This window comes from Myxine glutinosa, chromosome 9 (genome assembly GCF_964187855.1).
Source record: "Myxine glutinosa chromosome 9, kmMyxGlut1.1, whole genome shotgun sequence".
Taxonomy (NCBI): Eukaryota; Metazoa; Chordata; class Myxini; order Myxiniformes; family Myxinidae; genus Myxine; species Myxine glutinosa.
Genome location: NC_136269.1, coordinates 71,128,053 through 71,149,490, shown reverse-complemented (window position 1 = coordinate 71,149,490; position 21,438 = coordinate 71,128,053). Strand labels below are relative to the sequence as shown.

Below are 21,438 nucleotides of genomic sequence, written 5' to 3'. Positions count from 1 at the left end.
AAGCGGACTTTCGAAGCGGACCGCCCACCTTTGGACTATTGCCGGGCGCCAGAGGCGCCCCGGCAATGCCATGCTGTAGGATATTTATTTATTTGGCATGGGGGCGGTGTACTTTGAATGTATCTGTACTTGTTGTACACCGCACCTTTCCTATGCCATCTCCAGGCATTGAAAATCGTCATTGCTGGGCACCGAAGGGGGCTCGGCAGTGACGCACGCTGGAAGGGAGTACTCAGTTTTCACTCTGGTTGTTTTCTTGTTTGTTTGTTTGTTGTACACCGCACCTTTCCTATGCCATCTCCAGGCATTGCAAATCGTCATTGCTGGGCACCGAAGGGGGCTCGGCAGTGACGCATGCTGAAAGGGAGTACTCAGTTTTCACTCTGGTTGTTTTCTTGTTTGTTTGTTTGTTGTACACCGCTCCTTTCCCATGCCAGTACGCCATCTCCAGGCATTGCAAAACGTCATTGCCGGGCACCGAAGGGGGCTCGGGAGTGATGCACGCTGAAAGGGAGTACTCAGTTTTCACTCTGGTTGTTTTCTTGTTTTTGTACACCGCACCTTTCCTATGCCATCTCCAGGCATTGCGAAACGTCATTGCCGGGCACCCAAGGGGGCTCGGCAGTGACGCACGCTGAAAGGGAGTACTCAGTTTTCACCCTCGTTGTTTTCTTGCTTTCTTGCTTTCTTGTTTGTTTTTCCGGGCGATATCTCAGCCATCCGTTGAGCTAGGAAGCTGAAATTTCGGCACAGTAGTGAGTAAGTCCTTTGTCAAAAACAGTATTTTTTGTTTTTTGAATAATCAATTAATTAAGGAGTTATTTAATTATTAGCGATTAATTAAGTACTTATTTAAATAATTAAATTTCATTTCTCTTCTGACCATTAACTCAGGCACATTTTGAGTTAGGAAGCTGATATTTGGACATGCCAATGACCAGGTGATTTGACTGCAAAGGCTTTTTTTGATTTATTAATTAATCAATGAATCAATTAATCGATTAATTATTTAATTATTCGATTAATGACTAAAAATTTTTTTTTTTTTAAGTTACAGATTCTGATGAGATGGTGGTGGTTTATGTGTTCTCTGACCGAATTGATTAATAATTAAAAAATTTTATGATTATTATTTATTTATTTTCATTATTAATCATTTATTTATTTTCTTTCTCATTTGGCCAATATCTCAGGCACCTTTTGAGCTCGGAAGCTAATATTTGGACATGAGTGACCAAGTGATGTGGCTATCAAGGATATTTTTGATTTTTTGATTAATCAATTAATCAATTAATCGATTAATTATTTAATTATTCGATGAATTACATAAAAAAACAAAAAAACCAGTTACAGATTCTGATGAAATGGTGGTGGTTTTTTTTTTTTTTTTTTTTTGTATACTGAATCGAGGCTCGTGAAGAGGTTTATGTGTTCTGTGACCGAATTGATTAATAATTTAATTTTTTCATGATTATTATTTATTTATTTTCATTATTTATCATTTATTTATTTTCTTTCTCATTTGGCCAATATCTCAGGCACCTTTTGAGCTGGGAAGCCAATATTTGGACATGCCAATGTCCAGGTGATTTGGCTGCAAAGGCTATTTTTGATTTATTAATTAATCAATTAATCAATTAATCGATTAATTATTTAATTATTCGATTAATTACTAAAAAATAAATAATAATCAGTTGCAGATTCTGATGAAATGGTGGTGGTCTATGTGTTCTGTGACCGAATTGATTAATAATTTGATTTTTTAATGATTATTATTTATTTATTTATTTTCATTATCAATCATTTATTTATTTTCTTTCTCATTTGGCCAATATCTCAGGCACCTTTTGAGCTGGGAAGCTAATATTTGGACATGACAGTGACCAAGTGATGTGGCTATCAAGGATATTTTTGATTTATTGATTAATCATTTAATCGATTAATTATTTATTGATTAATCGATTAATTATTTGTTGATTAATCAATTAATTATTTAATTTTTGATTAATGACTTATTTAATTAAATTTCTAAAAGATACATCTTCGGATGGAGCACTAGTGGTTTAGTTATGCTATTAGCCAATTGATTAAGAAAATATTTTGTGATAATCTTTTATTGATTTTAATTATACAATTAATCAATCAATTAGTGTGCACCTCTCCCTCCCAATGCAGCCTCTCTGAGCTGCACTGCGGTATTGCCGGGCGCCGGAGGTGCCCCGGCAATGCCGCGCTGTGGGATATTTAATTATTTGGCAAGGGGGCGTTGTACTTTGAATGTATCTGTACTTGTTTGTTTTCTTTCTTGTTTGTTTGTCCAGACGATATCTCAGCCATCCTTTGAGCTAGGAAGCTGAAATTTCGGCACAGTAGTGAGCAAGTCCTTTCTCAAAAATGATGTTTTTTGTTTTTTGAATTAATCAATTAATTGAGGAGTTATTTAATTATTAGCGATTAATTAAGTACTTATTTAATTAATCAAATTTCCTTTCTCTTCTGACCATTAACTCAGGCACCTTTTGAGTTAGGAAGCTGATATTTGGACATGCCAATGACCAGGTGATTTGGCTGCAAAGGCTATTTTTGATTTATTACTTAATGAATTAATCGATTAATTATTTAATTATTCGATTAATGACTAATTTTTTTTTTTTTAAGTTACAGATTCTGATGAAATGGTGGTGGTTTTTGTGTTCTGCGACCAAATTGATTAATAATTTAATTTTTTAATGATTATTATTTGTTTATTTTCATTATTAATCATTTATTTATTTTCTTTCTCATTTGGCCAATATCTCAGGCACCTTTTGAGCTGGGAAGCTAATATTTGGACATGACAGTGGCCAAGTGATATGGCTATCAAGGATATTTTTGATTTATTGATTAATCATTTAATCGATTAATTATTTATTGATTAATCAATTCATTATTTAATTTTTTATTAATGACTTATTTAATTAAATTTCTAAAAGATGCATCTTCGGATGAAGCACGAGTGGTTTAGTCATGCTATTAGCCAATTGATTAAGAAAATATTTTGTGATAATCTTTTATTGATTTTAATTACACAATTAATCAATCAATTATTGTACACCTCTCCCTCCCAATGCAGTTTCTGTGAGCTACACTGCGGTATTGCCGGGCGCCAGAGGCGCCCCGGCAATGCCACGCTGTAGGATATTTAATTATTTGGCATGGGTGCAGTGTACTTTGAATGTATCTGTACTTGTTTCAACTTTTTTTCTCTCTAAAAAGTTGAGGCTCACGGAGGAGTATTTGGTAAAAAATTATGATTCACTAATCCTTTTATTTAGAATGTATATGTCCACAACTGTCAAAAATCCTACACCAATGCACCCATTGGGCCTCAGAGGCCCCACTAATGTATTCGTGTAAAGTTTTTTAATTTTCATATTTTTGTCACTGAATTATTTGTAACCAAGTTGTCGGAGCATATAATGAGGCTTATATCAAGAAAATAATGATATAACTTCATTTGTACAACATTTATGTGGGGCCTCGAAGGCCCCAGGCCTGCATTTGTGTCGGATTTTCGGGTTATCAGTGAAGAATGAAGATTTTCCCACGAGCCTGAATGAAATTTTTTATTTATTTATGTCAATGCATTTTGTGTAACAACATGAAAGTCTGTGAAAATAAGGCTCATTCCAAAAAAAAAAATTGTACAGCATAGTTTTTGCAACAAAAAAAAACCTTGTGGGCCTCTGAGGCCCAATCATTGCATCCAAGGGTTAAGATCCTCATGATGTTGATAACCAAGGTTATTCCATTTATATCTTGTCCCTTGTTTCGAATTTATCTGCAAGGTTGATCCCAAATGCTTGATTGCTGCCCTGAGCAACAAAACTAAACGAATGATGATGACCAGAGCATATTGTTGAGCTTTTCTGATAAATTATGCTTTGTGTGAGTCAAATGATATCAAAGTAGCACGAGGCAGAAGCTGAGATGAATATGTCGATTCTATTTCAAGCAACAAGGTAAGCCAGATTGGTGGATCAAGTCAACAGGTGGAACGAGGTGGGGAGAGGGAAGGGGGAAGCTGCAAGGAAGGTGAGAGGGGGAAGAGATGTACTCTCATTTACAAATTCTGTAATGAAGGTGTAAGTTGCATCGGATGTGCTAGATGGCCTTTTCCTCAATATTACTATTTGTTGACGGAACAATAATGCCAAATGTGTGAGAATGGTCGAATACTAAATGAGGTGCATCAAAAGGAGATTATGAGATACGAGTCACTGGGTTTGCCACCAGAATCATTTGCAAATTTACCACCAGATTCCTCAAAGCAGCGAGAGCGCAGTTGGCATGCGGACTTACCGAGAACCGCGAAGATGGGATTGAAGGGCTTACAGTGGGCGGCTGTGACCACCCACAGTGGGTTGATGAGAGTTCCACCACACACCAGCTTGGACTCAGAGTTCAACAACATCACCTGTGCAACATATGGCACGTGGACTCCACACATCCGGGCTCAGGTGCTTGTGTCTCGTCGTCCGTAAACTTGCTTGGTCCAGCTGTCTTTGTGTGATCAAGTTGGCTAATTCAAGGTTATCTGTACTTTATTCCCCTATACATTTAAGAAAGTAATTCGAAGTTTAAAACGATTTTCGTTTCAGGTTGTAACAGCAATGTACCGGTAATCATGTTATCAGTTTATCATGCCAATGTGCCTCTGTGCTACCTCGGCAAAAAAAATTTCCAGTCTTTCTTTGTCTTTCTATCCTAGTCTTTTGGCCTACTTTGTCTTTCTATCATTCTGCATTTTCTTCCTTTTCTCAATTTCTATCTTCTAAACTTCGATGCCCACTGGCGTCCGCTCAATGCGTACATAATAAATAGATGGTTCCTTCTCAATAGCTTTTTGAAGATTCATTTACTTTTTTTTTTCTTTTTTTTTCTTTAACTCTGACTCGTGAATTTCAGCAAAATCTTTTCTGATTTTAAAATGAATTACAGAATGTCTGATAACGTTTTGTTCTCAAAAGAGGAAAAAATATGATTCATATCTCAAAAAAATGTTTTGAGTCAAATGAGGTCACTGATGTGATGAAAAGTTGAGCCATAAATGCTTTTCATGTTTTCTAGGTACATTCACAGGAAAACGAATTTACCTTGACACACACTGTTGGTAATAAGCCATTTACTGTATTCGGAGGGAATTGCTGCCTCAGGGATTAAGGTGTGTGTGCTGCAGCTATGGATGGAAACTGAATACTGTCTCACCTGCCATGGACATTCTCCCTTTGGACAAATATTTCCTCCAATGATGCGTTGGTCTAAGTCAATTTCCCTGCGAATGGAGGGTAGTGAAGATGAAGGGATGACTTTTGGAGGGTGTGAAGGATGAGGAATAGCAGGTTGAGAAGATGGAGGAGGGACAGCAGGTTGAGAAGATGGAGGAGGGACAGCAGGTTGAGAAAATGGAGGAGGGACAGCAGGTTGAGAAAATGGAGGAGGGACAACAGGTTGAGAAAATGGAGGAGGGACAGCAGGTTGAGAAAATGGAGGAGGGACAACAGGTTGAGAAAATGGAGGAGGGACAGCAGGTTGATAAGATGGAGGAGGAACAGCAGTTTGAGAATATGATGATGATGATGATGGCTGCACAACGTCTGAATTCTGTTCAGTGAAGTTCACATTTTCCTCTTGGGACATCGTATGAGACTGTGTAGACGAAACATTTGTTGTTGTCTGGTCTGAAGAATTGGATCTTGAAAAAGATGATGGCGACGTTTGCTGAGTTGTGGGTGGATCAATGGCATGGATATCAGAATCCTCTTCAGCAGGAATGTCATCATCCCAGAAAGATCGCCTGGTGACCACCTGAATTCGTCCACAAGGAAACTCAACTGGAAGGAGAGAGTAATGATACGAGAGGTGATCATCAGGTCTGGGGCTTGCCATAAAAGGTCAAGGACTAACATTGATGAAGATGTGTTGGTTTATACGCCGACATTTTACAAGAAATTTAAACCTTTTAACGAAACAATCATCCTTTTAAGCCCTCTATTCCTATGTTAGGCCACATACTTACCAAAGAACCTTTAAACATACAACAAAACAATGTAAATTAAATAAATTGTGAAATTTATAATCACAAAGCTCCAAAACTTTAAGAAGCAGGAGAAAGTTTGTGTCTTCACCCCTGTTTGTCTGTGAGCAGGATATCTCAAAAAGCTATGAATGGATTTGGATTCAATTTGGCGGACATGTTGCAGGTTTGACACGGACAAATCGATTAGATTTTGGTGAAGATCCAGATACGAGAATTTTTTTTGTTTAATTTTACCATTGAGAGATTGGGCCAAAAAAAAAAAAACCCCCCAAAAGATGGACCAAAACTGGAAGGTGAAAATGAGAAAAATACTTAAAAGGCACTGAAGTCCAATATCTCAAAAAGTTATTGACGTGTTATGAAAACTTGGTGGATGAGACGGGCTCGGGTAGGTGACGAGAACGAGGCAATTCGATTTAGATTTTTGGTTTCGGTCCAGATGCAGATCTGGCCTATCAGTGGATACAAAACATAAACTTTTCAGCCTGGTGGAGGGATGCTCTCTACTGAGTGCCGTTGTACTTTTCTGCTGAGATTATCACCAAAGACGTTGTTGGACTGTGTACCTCTAGCAATCTACATTATTATAAAAACAGACGTGTCTGTCTGTTTGCTACTTGCAAAAATCGAAGATTTTTCAAGTATATTGGTCGGTTGTGTTTGTTATTTGGCAAAACATTTTTTGGACGAGTATGTTGATCACTTGGACAAATATGTTGTGTGTGTGTTTGTGTGTCCCCTCACTTATACTTGCCTACAGGCCACAATTTGAAACCGATCTTCACGAAATTTCACCAAATAGTAGAATTCGTGGTCCGACTAAATCGTATATATGTTTGAGGTCAAAAGGTCCATGTAGGCCAAAGGTCAACCAGTTTTTTTCAAATTTTTTAAATCCCCAATTTTCATCTGATTGACTTGAAATTTGAATAGGATTTTCATATCAGCTAACTGAATTCAACCACCAACTATTTTGGAGATAAACCTAGGCCTAAAGGTCAACATAGGCCAAAAGGTCAACATAGGCCAAAAGGTCAACAACCATTTTCAAATCTCAAATCCTCAATTTTCATCCGATTGACTTGAAATTTAAATAGGATGAACATATCAGCGAACTGAATTCAACCACCAACTATTTTGGAGATAAACATAGGCCTAAAGGTCAACATAGGCCAAAAGGTCAACATAGGCCAAAAGGTCAACAACCATTTTCAAATCTCAAATCCTCAATTTTCATCCGATTGACTTGAAATTTAAATAGGATGAACATATCAGCGAACTATTTTTGAGGTCAACATAGGTCATACGGTTAACATAGGCCAAAGGTCAACCACTTTTTCCAAACTTCTAAAATCCTCAATTTTCATCCGATTGACTTGAAATTTGAATCGGATTTACATATCATGGAACTGAATTCAACCACCAACTATTTTTCATATCAACGTCGGTCAAAAGGTCAACATAGATCAAAAGGTCAACAACCTTTTCAAATTTCTAAAATCCCCAATTTTCATCTAATTGACGACATTTGAATAGGATTTTCATATCAGTAAATTCAACCACCATCTACTTTTGAGATCAACATAGGCCACAAGTTCAACATAGGCCTAAGGTCAACCACTATTTTCAAATTTCTAAAATCCTTAATTTTCATCCGATTGACTTGAAATTTGACAAGGATTTTCACATCCGTTAACTGAATTCATCCACCAACTATTTTTGAGATCAGGATAGGCCAAAAGGTCAACATAGGCCAAAGGTCAACATAGGCCAAATTTCTAAAATTGTCAATTTTCATCCGATTAACTTAAAATTTGAAGGTGATTTTCATATCAGCTAACTGAATTCGACCACTAATTATTTTTGAGGTCATAAGGATGCTCTACTGAGTGCCATTCTATTTTGTTCTCTTTTGCCAAGTGTCGCTCTATGAGTGATTTTTCATTATTCTGTCTGTTTGACTGTGTTTGTCACTCGCCTACAGGTCACATTGAATAAACTATAGTTGGTGGTTTAGGTCCACCTATGAAAAATAGTTGGTGGTTTAGGTCACAATATCCTAAACCGATCGTCATGAAACTACACCAAGTTGTAAAGGTCGTCACAATTGATAAGCCTATTGATTTTGAGGTCAAAGTTCATCTGGAGGTCAAATTTCTAAAATCGCCATTTTTTATCCGATTGATTGAAAATTGAACAGCATTTGTACATTCAGTCACTAAATAGGGAAACAAACTATTTTTGATGTCAAAAGGTCAAAGGTCAACTCAAGGCCAAACTTCCAAAATCATAAATTTTCATCTGAAAAATCGTCAATTTGCATCCTGTTGACCCGAGCTTTGATCAAGATCGTCGATTTGAATCTTGAAATGAACAATTTGATGGATCAATGCCAACTTTTTGGGGGTGAGGGGGTGATGGTGATGGATTTTGCAAGTATCGTGCTCTGCATGACGTGTTCTTGTTTGTTTGTTTGTTTGTCTGTGGTGCTGTAACTTGAGAACGGATTAACGGATTTCAATGAAACCAACGACGGTGGATTCAGAGGACTCCTAGAAAGGTTTTTGATGTGTTTTGTGTCTGGGCACACGTGGTGAAACTGCAAACGCCAACTTTCAATGCTGGCTATCGCCGCACGGAGGGCAGGATCTCCGAGGAATCCTTTTTTGTTCTTTCCACATCTATGTCGAGGAAATGGAAAGCCCAAATTGTAAGGCGTGCTCAAGATGCAAGGAATCAGACCGGTATCTCTATACCAAAAAATTCATATCTCCCATTAAGAACAACCGTTTAAAAAAATAATAATAGTGCAAACATTGGTATTCTCGTCAGCGAAGTGATGGATGGGTCTTATTATATGTTAGTGTCCAGTAATTTTCTGACAGTTCTCATAGGAAACTTGTATCCAATGCCCGCCTCCATCCCACACCGTAGCCTCCTTTCAAAATCGAATTTTGATGAGTGAGATGAGCTGCGAACTGTATGTACTGATTATAATCGATGAAGATGACATCATCGATGAAGATTATATTATAATCGATGAAGATGAGTTTTGATACAACATTCTTGAAAAAAATAGCACGACAAACCATATCCATGTCATCACTGATTGCAAACCGGCTGGCGGGATAGTCAAGCGATATGCACACACCTCAGAGCATTCCAGTCTGTGTTGGAATATTGACCCAGCTATTAATCACCCCGGTGTTTCGCATGCCAGGCAATGCATCAACGTGTGTGCCATCCTTCGGAAGGATGTTAAGTGGGAGGACTCGTCCATGCAGCATTGGTCGTTGGTGGATGTGAAAGTTCCTTGAACGGTATCTTTCGTGACGAGAAGGAAAGATAAATAACAAATTCCTGCTGAAATGTAGGAGCACTGCATCAGTGGTACACCCATGCCTAAGGAATGATGCAACCAACGCTCTGCATTAGGAATTGAATCCCAGTCCAATATGCATTCGCTAACAACAACTGCAAAACAGGGAGGTGAAAAGCAGAAAAATGCTTGGAAGCCACTGGTCTTTAGCTTGTTAGTCTTTAATCCTGCTGTTTATATCTGCTGTTGATGATCATAATTCAAACTACATCTAAGGGGCCATTTTTTGATTCGATACATCAACTAGGAAGTCACTTGGTAGAGCGCATACCTCCGCCAGGCTGAACAGTCTATGTTTTGTATGCCACTGATATGCTGGATCTGGATTCGGACCTGAACCAAAATCTAATCGACTTGTTCTTGTCGCCAACTCAACTCATCCAACAAGTTTCATCCGAATCCGTCCACAACTTTTAGAGATATCATGCTATATGTCAGTTTTAGCCCTATCTCTCAATGGTGATTGAAGAATCACTTAATAAAAAAATTATAGTATCCGGATTCGTATCTTAACCAAAATCTCATCAATTCGTCCTTGTCGCATACCCAACCTGTCTATCAAATTTCATCCAAATCTGTCCACAAGTCTTTGAGATATCCTGCACAAAAAGCAAACCGACATAAGTGAAAACATTTGAGATGGCGGAGGTAATAATCCTTGGTGGATCAGTAAACATTGTGTTTTTCGCATTCTATATCATTATATGTGAATATGTTTATGAATGACGTACCATTTGGTTTGCACTTCTTTCTGTCTTCCTCCAGCTCATAGCCAGTGGCACAGGAGCAGCTCATGGTGGTTTCTTCTTGTTGACAGAAGTGGTCACAGCCACCATTTTGAAATTTGCAGCCCAGGTTGGCTGGGGGGAGGCACAGAGTTTACAGACAGCTCTGGTGTGCATGCCATTTGTCTTGTGCACAATGTAATAATTGTCACTCTACTAGTTCTATTTTAATCATCAACTAACGAGGCAAAATTTGAGCTTCAAAGGATATTTTAGCTGCCATGGGCAAATTAGCCCATAATTACTTTGTCCTATTAAAATACAGGTAAATGATGAACTTTCGAAAATATAATCCCACCAACAGAACCTTCATCCCTCTTCACTTAAGAGGATATAGCAAGGCTGTGAACGAAGAAGAAGAAGATTCTTCCTCCAATCACATGTGCTGGTCATGCAGGACACCTTACCAAAAAACCAGAACAAACAAGGTTTCCCATTTCTGTCATTTCGGGATTCTGGCCCTTATTGACCGGGTGGTTATGGGTCCAGCGTTCATTTGCATTTCTTCACCAAGAGTTTAATTTCTGAGCAATTGCATTGTGGGTAACGAAATGCATCATAAAAGAGAATACTTCCCTCCAGCTCATGACCAAGGCTATTTAATATCATTGAGAACGTTTTTCCCCATTCAAACATCGTGGTACCTCGTTTTCGAAATAATGGTGTGCTATATGAATGCGGAGATTGAAATATATTTTCAGCATCGTCTGGATATAATGTTAATCATGCGTTCAGTATGTGTTAAAAAGGAAGGAATTAAACCATCCTTTGTTTCTTTCATCTCCCCTGATCCCCACCATATTATTTGCCCCATTTTCTCTTCCATTTATATGTATCTCTCACTTCACCCCATTCAACACCCACCAATGGCCCACCTGCATCATCCACTCACTCTGACCTGAATGCCGGGGTTCACCCATTCCATGCCAGTTAGGGTTTTTCTAGCATTCAGAATACAATTATGTTGTTATGACCAGTGGAGATGGTAGGGACAAGATAGCCTGGTATCCTAGGTCTAAATCCCATAAACTTTGTCAATTTGTTCAGTCTCCAGATGTCCTCGTAATTCTTGTAAAAAGTACAATTCAACCTCCTGAATGTCCTTGCCAGTATTTTGATAGATATTTATGAAGACGATTAATTTAATTATTCGACCAGGACGATGGAACACCGTGATGAGACGCTTTTGACGACGTCATGACTGCAGTCACAAAAGAGATTCTCACAGTGCAAAAATGCTCAAGTCAAATGCTGTTATCAAGCAGAGGAAAAGCGAAGCAACTGACTAGTTTTGCCCTTATTGGGACTGTTACGCTTCTGTACATCGCCCTTGAGGCTTGGTTTACAAGTCACACCATCTACAATTCCAATAGAAGCCACAATTACTCTTTTATGGAAAATGTTTGTTTTCAAGTTTGTTTTATCCTCAAGAAATATACTGCAGTGAACACATATTTGTGTTAAAAGATTGGCCTTTAAAATCTGACTCAAATCGTCCTCATGAAGGGGGACAGACATCAGTACAAACACAAATTGACATTGTGTTTTATTTGGTAGATACTCATGTGGGTTGACTGAGGCTTCACCTCGAGGAGGCTTCACATTGACGAGGCTTCACTGTCCACTCTGTTTTTCGGTATGTACGTATAAATATATATATTATATATATATATATATATATATATATATATATACGTATATATATATATATATATATATATATATATATATATATATATATATATATATATATATATTGTTGCGGATCTGCCGCCGGCCTTCCTCCCTTACCAAGGGGGGATTAGTCCCCTTGTCTTGACTGACCTGGCATGACCCGAGACCTATTACGTCCCTTCCGGACAGCGCTAAACAGGGTTTCAGGACCAAATTCGCTGTTACCTAAGTACTAGCGCTGCCCTGAAGCGAGGAAATAAGCCTCGCACGAACCACGTGTGTTGGTGATACGCCGGGCGGTTGCGTACACGTCATCCGCGCCGTTATAGATGGTGGAACCCGATTCAAGCGGTTCTATTCGTACCACGCTTAGTCAATGGAGAAATCAAAAAGGCGATCGAATTGGAAAGGAGAGAAAGAACACATGTTTAATTAATATTGCACGTATTTACAGCAAGGACGAAGAGACACAGGGAAATCCTTAAACAGTCTTATACTTAATACCCCAGAACAAACGGGCCCGTCTCACACACACACTCACATGGGGATTGCAGATGAGCAGGATGATGTTCTCCAGCGCGTCCAGGGATGGCTGTTGTGAAGCTCTCTCTGGTCCCCGGCACGTCCCGTGGAGATGGAGGTAGGTGAAAGCAGGAGCTCGTAGCGTGTCACCTGAACATTTAGGTTATCTCGGGGCGCACGTTAGAGGGTGGACTTTGGCGTGACTGGCGGTTATTCACTCACGGTTATGGCCGTGTTCACTCGCGTGGCCGAAATGCGCTATGTTTGTTACCGGCGCATCTGGCTGCGCCCACGTACATGTACGGCCAACGCCTCTTCCTCTATCCCCTGGCGCGCACGTTCTATTGCCAGGGTCAAAGTTCAACAACTGCGAGTGATGCAAATTCTCTGGCCCAGTCCTTTCTCCTCACGTCCTATCGCGCCACTGTTGCAAGTCCTCCTTTATAGTGCACTTATCCTCTGCAAGTCCTGTTGAGCGCTTTTCGTATGGGCTTATATAGACCCGCCCCGCGAACCTTCTGGACTCATCAGACTCTCTTCACTGCGCCGTCTCACACCATGCCGCTCGAGTTCTGATTGGCTGGTGGCTCTTACCGTGCCCCCACGCCGCTCACCCCGACCCCGCTCCCCTCCTTCACCTTCTGAGGCCTACCTCGTGTTACTCGACTAGTGGACAGCCACATGGGGCACGGGATGGATTGCGCCCATCGAGGTAGAATGGAGGTTGGAGCAAAATGATTGGGGGGCCTATTCTCCTGTCTTTACACAACGCAGGTACTAAGAGGGGAAATGGCCTATTCTTACACATACTAAGACATAACTATACTACAAATGGGCCTATATGTTGCTCGTGTGACTAACTATGGGGGGAAACCTTTAACCTTTAATGACTTCAATGTGCCAATCTCAAAACCGCAGCACTGCCCCCCTCCCTCGTCAGACTCGTCCAGGAGTTGAACCCACACAGGTGTGAACGACCGGTTTTGAGAAAGACTTGGGACTAGTTTTTAATTACATGTGACACTTAGATGTGGTTCCCCTCTAACATTTAATCTAACCCCGTGTATGCGACAGTTTTACAACACTAGATATGTCCCACCTACTGCATTGTGTAACTAACTAACAGACTTGCACCCACAACTAACCGAATTGCGGATATAATTCTCAAACTAAACATAAGGCCGGTGGGTAGCATCTTATTTACAAGCACAAAAACCTAATTATTTTCATTTCTATAACCCAGGACCTGTTCCTTTTTTTTTGTGGAAAGAAGATTGGAGGGGAGAAAAAGCACAGCAATGCACCAATACACATTACACATTTCAAATGTCATATTTAAATGTCATATTTGCTGCTTGGCTGCATCTTCTGCTTCCTGCTTCGTCTTTGGTGTGCCATAAAAACTTACAAGTCTTCTTTCCTGGCACACCAGAATAAAATGTACAGAAACCGTGTTCGTTCTTATTGCCAGCAGGGCCAATCTTATGGTCCACCTGTGTGACATTGACGCCACTTAAAACCAGTGGTCCGAAGATGCAAGGTAAGTTTGCAGCAAATGCCGCATAGCAGAAATGCAAGGCTACAGAACGTGTAGTCCATAATGTATTGTGATGTGCAAATGCTGTACATGTGCATCAGAGTTGCAACAAAGAGTACGGCTGCAGAGAGCCGCGCAGTTCATCTGCCTGGGTGCAGCAATGTGCAGCAGGGGTGCCGCAGAGGTGTAGCCAGGTGCAGCTGCACAGGTGTAGCAAGTTGCAGCTGCACAGTTCAATGTTACTGCACCTCCTCCTCCAAAATGGGTCCATGGGTAGGGAGGAGAGACAAAACACAGTTAGCGAAGGAAAGGACGCAAAGGTACACACAATACAAGGCAATGCAACGCGAGGGGCGCGGAGGAGCGAGCAAAGCAGACTCGTCCCTACTGTCCGTACCCCCCCAACGTCGGCTATACTACAGTACCTTTGCCCCTCCTAGTATTTACACTCCCTTTACAAATTCGTCACTACGTTTGTCTCCCATATCCCCCCTAAACCAAATTCGTCTTCCAATCCCTCACAAGAAGGAAGAGATGGAATCGACACATTGTCTCATCACGTCGTGATGCGTCTCACTTACTCCAATAGTTCACAAAACCTGGTGTGGAGTTCCGTCTCCCTTGGTGAGTGGATGTGGATGGTGCGAAGGGAATTCCTCAAATCCTAACTACTCTACTGACATTAACTTTTAAACTAACCCGGGGTCATGCCCTGCCAATTGGCATCTTTAAACTATGCGGTTCTAAAAACCAAATTACCCACTGACCACTCTGCGGTGCCCATTAATTTGGGTCTCACTCCCCAATTTTTCTTACTTTGCCTTTGCACAATTTCGGGGCTGGGTCGTGTGGCTCCACTAGCAGGTCCAACTACCTGCGCACCTCCGCCACTGAAGTCGCCACCCAAGCTTACCTTGCTCCTTGCGACTACCCTAAATCGGGGAAGGCCCCTCCTGGCTCTCTCACCCCTCTGATGCCCTCTCTGGCATTAGGCTACCAGGGTCCTTCTCCTGGATCCTCGGGTCCCACTGAACACTACTCACGACCCTAACTGACTGGCTCCCAGAGCCTACCTGCGGCCTCACCTGGCTGACAGACTACCAGTGGCGGAGTGTTCCAATAACCATAAGCACCAACAAAGCCCACACGCCCAGCCATTGTACAGACTCATGCACCCATCCATGCACTTCTTTGCCACTACCTGCACCACGGATGTCAATATCCAAACAATTTACCTAAACCCTCTACCTAACTTTAAACTACCCACCCCGGGTATCCGTGAAGGGGTCCATCTTCCCCCATTCACTCCTTTGCACCATGCATTCCACACCTTTTATCCGGCACAAACATTCCACACCAAATATTCTCACACACACCAAGTTATCTTGCACACCTCTTGTGCTCTCATACCTGTTCCCCACTTGCACACCATGCAAGTCAATTCACTTCAACACACTCCATTCGCCCTCAATACACCACTCATACACCACCTCTGGTTATCCCCGACAAATGCCTCATTTGCTCAAGCTCATCCACACAGTGATTCTCATTCAATTCCTCATTTGCTCAAGCTCACCCACACACACAATTTCTCCACACTACTACACACACACAGCATCATCTAACTAACTACTTCCCCGAATACTCATGCTTCCCCGTCTTCCCATTAAACTAAGCACACCCTCGTCGTTATCATCCTTCTAATCTCTCTACGTCCCCTCTACCTGTACCAATGTCTCTACTTAAATCTTGTCATCTACTGTCATTTCTAAATCCCTAACAATATCCTAGCCCGTCCTCGGCGAGTTTTCACTGGCACCCCATAATCTACTGCTCATGTGCCCCAAAAAGAAGTGTGAGGAATGGTGAAACTTCCATTCCTACACGCAGGGTACCATTCGCCATCACTATCGCAATCTGTCCACTCCACTCGAGCCTCCAGGTGCGGAAATACATCGTCGTCACAGCTCGGCTTCGAAAAGCCGAGCAATGCATGCGGGTGGTTGGTCTACTGTTGGTTGGATCCGTCCGGCATTTTCGATTCAGGGGAGGAGGCATGCTTGGGCCAAGGCTCCAGGCGCCATCTCTGCGCGGAGCCTTTCGGTCCCATGCACGATGGCCCAACCTCCCATGGTCGGAGCACCGCGCCTACCAGGGGGCGCCTCTCCTACCCCCCCTCGAACCGTGCCGATCGCCTTTCCCGCCAAGGCGTGGCACCGACCATACAGGGCGGGGCCTGGCACGAATCGTGCACGCCGCCGCGGCAACGATCTCCGCCGATCCCCGCTGCACACAAAGCACACCACGCACTGAGGGCTCGCGTCGGCTATACGTCGCCCTAAACGCTCCCCCGGTCTGCGTCGATGCTCGAGCCGCATTCTCAACACTCGTGACCCACTCCACTCTCACACACCGAGGTGCTCCAGCGCCTCCTATACACTTCCTGCATTCTATTACTGCACTCTCCCGTGCATTCTCTTCCCTTACACACTCAGGTGCACACCACACAGGCGCACTCATACCGTTCACACACTCCGTTATTACACATCCTCGCGCACACCCTGGCGCACTCATACTACTCGCGCACTCCGTTACACACTCAGTAACAACCACGGGTGTGCACTCTCCCGGTACACACCCAATCAGCGCACACTTACCCATGGGTGTGCAATCTCCTGTTGCACACCCAATCACATGCTCTGGTGTGCACTCCTGCACACTCCCCACAACACGCTCCGGTGTGCATTCTCTCTCACTCACGGCCATCGCACACTCTGTTTCACACTCGGTTTCACACTCTTCGCACATACACTCCGTTGTGCATTCTTCCTCGATGCACTCTTCCCCCTCGCATTCCGTCATACACTCGCGCTTCGGCGCACACTTCTTTCGCACACGCGCGCCAATCATCTTCACACATCGCACCACGGACCTTCCACGAGCGCCCGGGTTGCGTCGCGATCCCAAGCGCGCCAAAAATGTTTTCGCGCCAAACACTTTCGTGCCATGCACACTCCTACTCACCTTAAGGATTCTCTTCTCCGCCAACACCTACAAACTTTCATTGGGGTTAGCAAGCACGTCATCACGATGTGAACACAGACCTTGCACATACTCCATCACCTCCTCCTTTATTTCTTTTTTAGTCTCCTTCCGTCTCTTTTTAATTTCACTCACCCCTTCCCTCTACTTCCTCCAACTTTTGTTTCACCTCTTCTATTTCCCGGTGCGCCCCCACGATTTCTTCTTCTAAGGCCACCCTGGTCGTCTCTATATGGGTCCTAACCTCTCATTCCCTCGTCCCCAACGTCTCTACCACGTCATCTAACATCTTTGTCAGCCCTTCGTGTACCACTTGACACTCCTTCTTCATCGCTATTACCTCCCTTCTTATTTCCTTTTGTGCTGCTTTCAGCCCCCCTATCACGTCCGTGTTCTTACCCACTTGCTCCCTTAACTCCTGCTGTCCCACTGTCAGCTTCTCTACTTCCCGCATCAATTCCTCTATACCCCCATGTAACCTAGCCGTGCTCTTGCTCAACTCCTTCTCCACGCGCTCCTCGCACTGCTTTACCTCATCACGTACCAATGCGACCTCTTCGCTCATCCCGCGCCTTATATCCTCCCCTATCTCTTCTATTTCCCTCTTGAGACGCCACCCTCATTTTTTCCAATTCATTCTTTTGGGTGTCCATTTTGCTTTCCAGCCCCTTTTTCACCTCTTCCAATTCCCGGGTGGATTTGTCCCCCATTTCTTTCAATTGGCTACCCATTTTTTCTATGTCCCAGGTGGATTTGTCCCCCAATTCTTTCAATTGGCCACCCATTTTTTCTATGTCCCGGGTGGATTTGTCCCCCAATTCTTTCAATTGGCCACCCATTGCATCCATTTTTGCAATTAATTTCATTACCTTGCACGACGAAGCATGCTTTGATTTGCACCATGAAGGTGCCCATATCCATTGGCGCCGCGGGCTCGGCTCTCCCCGCCACGTGCCCTCGCGGGGATTGCAGATGAGCGCAGGATGATGTTCTCCAGCGCGTCCAGGGATGGCTGTCGTGCAGCTCTCTCCGGCACGTCCCGTGGAGATGGAGGTAGGTGAAAGCAGGAGCTCGTAGTGTGTCGCCTGAACAATCGGGTTATCTCGGGGCACACGGTAGAGGGCGGACTTTGGCGTGACTGGCGGTTATTCACTCGCGGTTATGGCCGCGTTCACTCACGTGGCTGAAATGCGCTATGTTCATTACCGGCGCGTCTGGCTGCGCCCGCGTACATGTACGGCCAACGCCTCTTCCTCTATCCCCTGGCGCGCACGTTCTATTGCCAGGGTCAAAGTTCAACAATGGCAAGTGATGCAAATTCTCTGGCCCAGTCCTTTCTCCGCACGGCCTATCGCGCCACTGGTGCAAGTCCTCCTTTACAGCGCGCTTATCCTCTGCAAGTCCTTTCGAGGGCTTTTCGTATGGGCTTATATAGACCCGCCCCGTGAACCTTCTGGAACTCACCAGACCCTCTTCACCACGCCCTCTCACGCCAACCCGCTCAAGCTCTGATTTGCTGGTGGCTCTTACCGTCCCCCCACGCCGCTCACCCCGACCCCGCTCCCCTCCTTCACCTTCCGAGGCCTACCTCGTGTTACTCGACTAGTGGACAGCCAAATGGGGCGTGGGATGGATTGCCCCCATAGAGGTAGAATGGAGGTTGGAGCAAAATGATTGGGGGGCCTATTCTCCTGTCTTTACACAATGCAGGTACTAAGAGGGGAAATGGCCTATTCTTACACATACTAAGACATAACTGTTCTACAAATGGGCCTATATGTTGCTCGTGTGAATAACTATGGGGGGCAAACCTTTAACCTTTAATGACTTCAATGTGCCAATCTCAAAACCGCAGCAATATATATATATATATATATATATATATATATCTATATATATATATATATATATATATATATATATATATATATATATATAGATATATATATATATGTATATATATATATATGTATATAGATATATATATATATATATATATATATATATATATATATATATTTATTTATTTATTTATTTATTTATTTATATATATATATATATATATATATATATATATATATATATATATATATATATATATATATATACATACATATTTAGCGTTAACGCAGTGGGCTGTTGACACGTTTTCAAAGGAGGTCCGTGGCTTGAGCCCCGCATTGAGTCAAAAAAAATTCACACCTAGCCCCTCGCAGGAATTTGATTCCTGTTTATAAAATTGTATTTGAATTAATCTTCAATGCATTTCTACCTATTCACACATACATACGCATGCATATACTTACGCTAACATTCGGGGTCTGCCTTTCAGCTTCAGGCACGTAAGACATCGGCCGTGATAAAGCTCGCAGTGTTAAGTGTGGAAAAGTTCTGAGGAGATTGCGGCTGGCTCAATAGCGCAGTGGGTTGTTGACGCATTATCAACGGAGGTCCATGGCTCGAGCCCCGCATTGAGTCAGAATTTTTTCACACTGAGTCCCTCGCAGGAATTTGATTCCTGTTTATAAAATTATATATATATATATATATATATATATATATATATATATATATATATATATATATATATATGAATATATATATATTGTTGCGGTTCTGAGAAATGTACATATTGATTATTAAAGGTTAAAGGTTTTGCCCCCATAGTTAGTCCACATGCAACACGTAGGCCACCTTAGAACATTAGTTATGTCATAGTATATGTGAGATAAGGACATTTCCAATAGTGATACCTGCGTTGTGTAAAAGAAATAAATAAGAGTAGGTCCCGTTCATTTTGCAGCCCACCCTCCAATCGACCTCATTGCACACCATCCAGTCTTCGCCCTATTGCCCCTCGGATTGGTATGCTCAAACCAGCCAAATGCCACGAGGTAGGCCTGAAAAGGGGGAGGAGCGCGAGGTCGGGGTGTGGCCACATCAAGCAGACGTCAAGGGCGGAGCCGGTAAGAGCCAACGACCAATCAGGGCTCGAGTGGAATGGCGTGAGGGGCGTGGTCAAAGCGAGGCTGGCAAATTCCAGAGGGTTTGCTGGGCGGCACTATATAACCGCGAGCAAAAAGCCCTTACAGAGGACTGTGCGGTGAGGACTGGCCAGAAGGAATATATGAGGACTGTCACGTTTGGCATTGGTGAAAGGACTCGCTGGGGGGACTTTGATTGTGCAAGGGCTCGAGGACTTCGTGTGGGAACGCGCCATTGTTGAGGACTGGTTGGGAGAAGCGCTGTTATACTGACTAATTGCAAGGACTCATTGAGGATTTGGCTTTGGGCTTGCTGGGAGCGCATATAAAGCGCCGGTATTTCTATTAAGCACGCGGCCGAGACCGCCAGTATAACCGCCCAGCCGGTTCGTTTATTGCATACGCAGCTAAGCCGTGAAATAACCGCCCAGCCTAGCTCACCTTTCCCTGATAATTGTCCGATCTGCGCCAACGACACGTGGGGAGCGCCTGCTGTCCGTCCTACCATCTTCTTCGCGGCATGAGTCGGGGACCCGGAGAACGAGCTGTGGACATCATCCCTGGACCTTCAACCCCAACCTTCTACATCCCCGTGTGAGTGTCTGTGTGTGCGGGCCCGTTTGTCCAGGGGATAAGTTAAGACTGCTTTTAAGGCTTCACTGTGTGTACTTCTCCTTCTTCCTGTGTAAATAATTAATAAACCAATCTGTTCTTCCTTTCTTCTTAATTCGACCATATCAGTCTTTTCTTCCATTGGGTAAGCGTGGCACGATTACAACCGCTCAGATCGGGCTTAGTACCTGTTAACGGCCCGAATCGTGGCTCGCTATCGCTCAGCGTTTCCACTAAAACCGTGGTTCAGGCGGGGTTATTTCCTTGCTTCCTGGGAGGCACTGGTTATTAGGTAATAGGAATAATTCGACCTACCACCCTGTTCAGCGCTGACCGGAAGGAGCGTCATAGCCCCGGATCATGTCGGCTAGATAAAAGACAAGGGGATTAATAACGCGGGAAACGAAAAAAATGATGGGTGCCCAACAGAATGAAATAAATAAAGTAAATGATAAGTTGGACGCCCAAAGTGATAAATCCACCCGGGAGCAAAAAGAAATGGGGGGCCAATTAAAGGAAATGGGTGGCCAGATGAAAGATGGGTGAAATAATTTGGAAAACAAAATGGGGGAGCAATTGGGAAATCAAATTGGGGGATTAGAAAACAAATTGGGGGGCCAATTGAAGGACATGGGGGGCCAAATGAAAGAAATGAAAGAGGGGTTAACGGGGTTGGAAAACAGGATGGCCACCCAAGAGCACCAAATGGAAGGAATGAAGGACGGGTTAACGGGGTTGGAAAACAGGATGGGCACCCAAGAGAATCGAATGAAAGGGATGATAGACGGGTTAAAAGGGTGTGGTAACAGAATAGGTGGCCAAAT

The 21,438-nt window shown here is 42.9% G+C and overlaps 1 protein-coding gene across 1 annotated transcript in view; it reads right to left on the bottom strand.

Moving 5' to 3' along the window:
• The window catches only part of LOC137435321 (coagulation factor X-like), an 84,635-nt gene that overhangs the window by 41,458 nt on the left and 21,739 nt on the right, over positions 1–21,438 (bottom strand). The window contains exons 5-7 of the mRNA XM_078784435.1: positions 10,190–10,318; positions 5,248–5,873; positions 4,342–4,456 (exon numbers count right to left, since the gene is read on the bottom strand). Coding sequence (XP_078640561.1) covers positions 4,342–4,456; positions 5,248–5,873; positions 10,190–10,253 — 805 coding nt within the window. The 5' untranslated portion in view covers positions 10,254–10,318. The remainder of the gene's footprint in view (positions 1–4,341; positions 4,457–5,247; positions 5,874–10,189; positions 10,319–21,438) is intronic.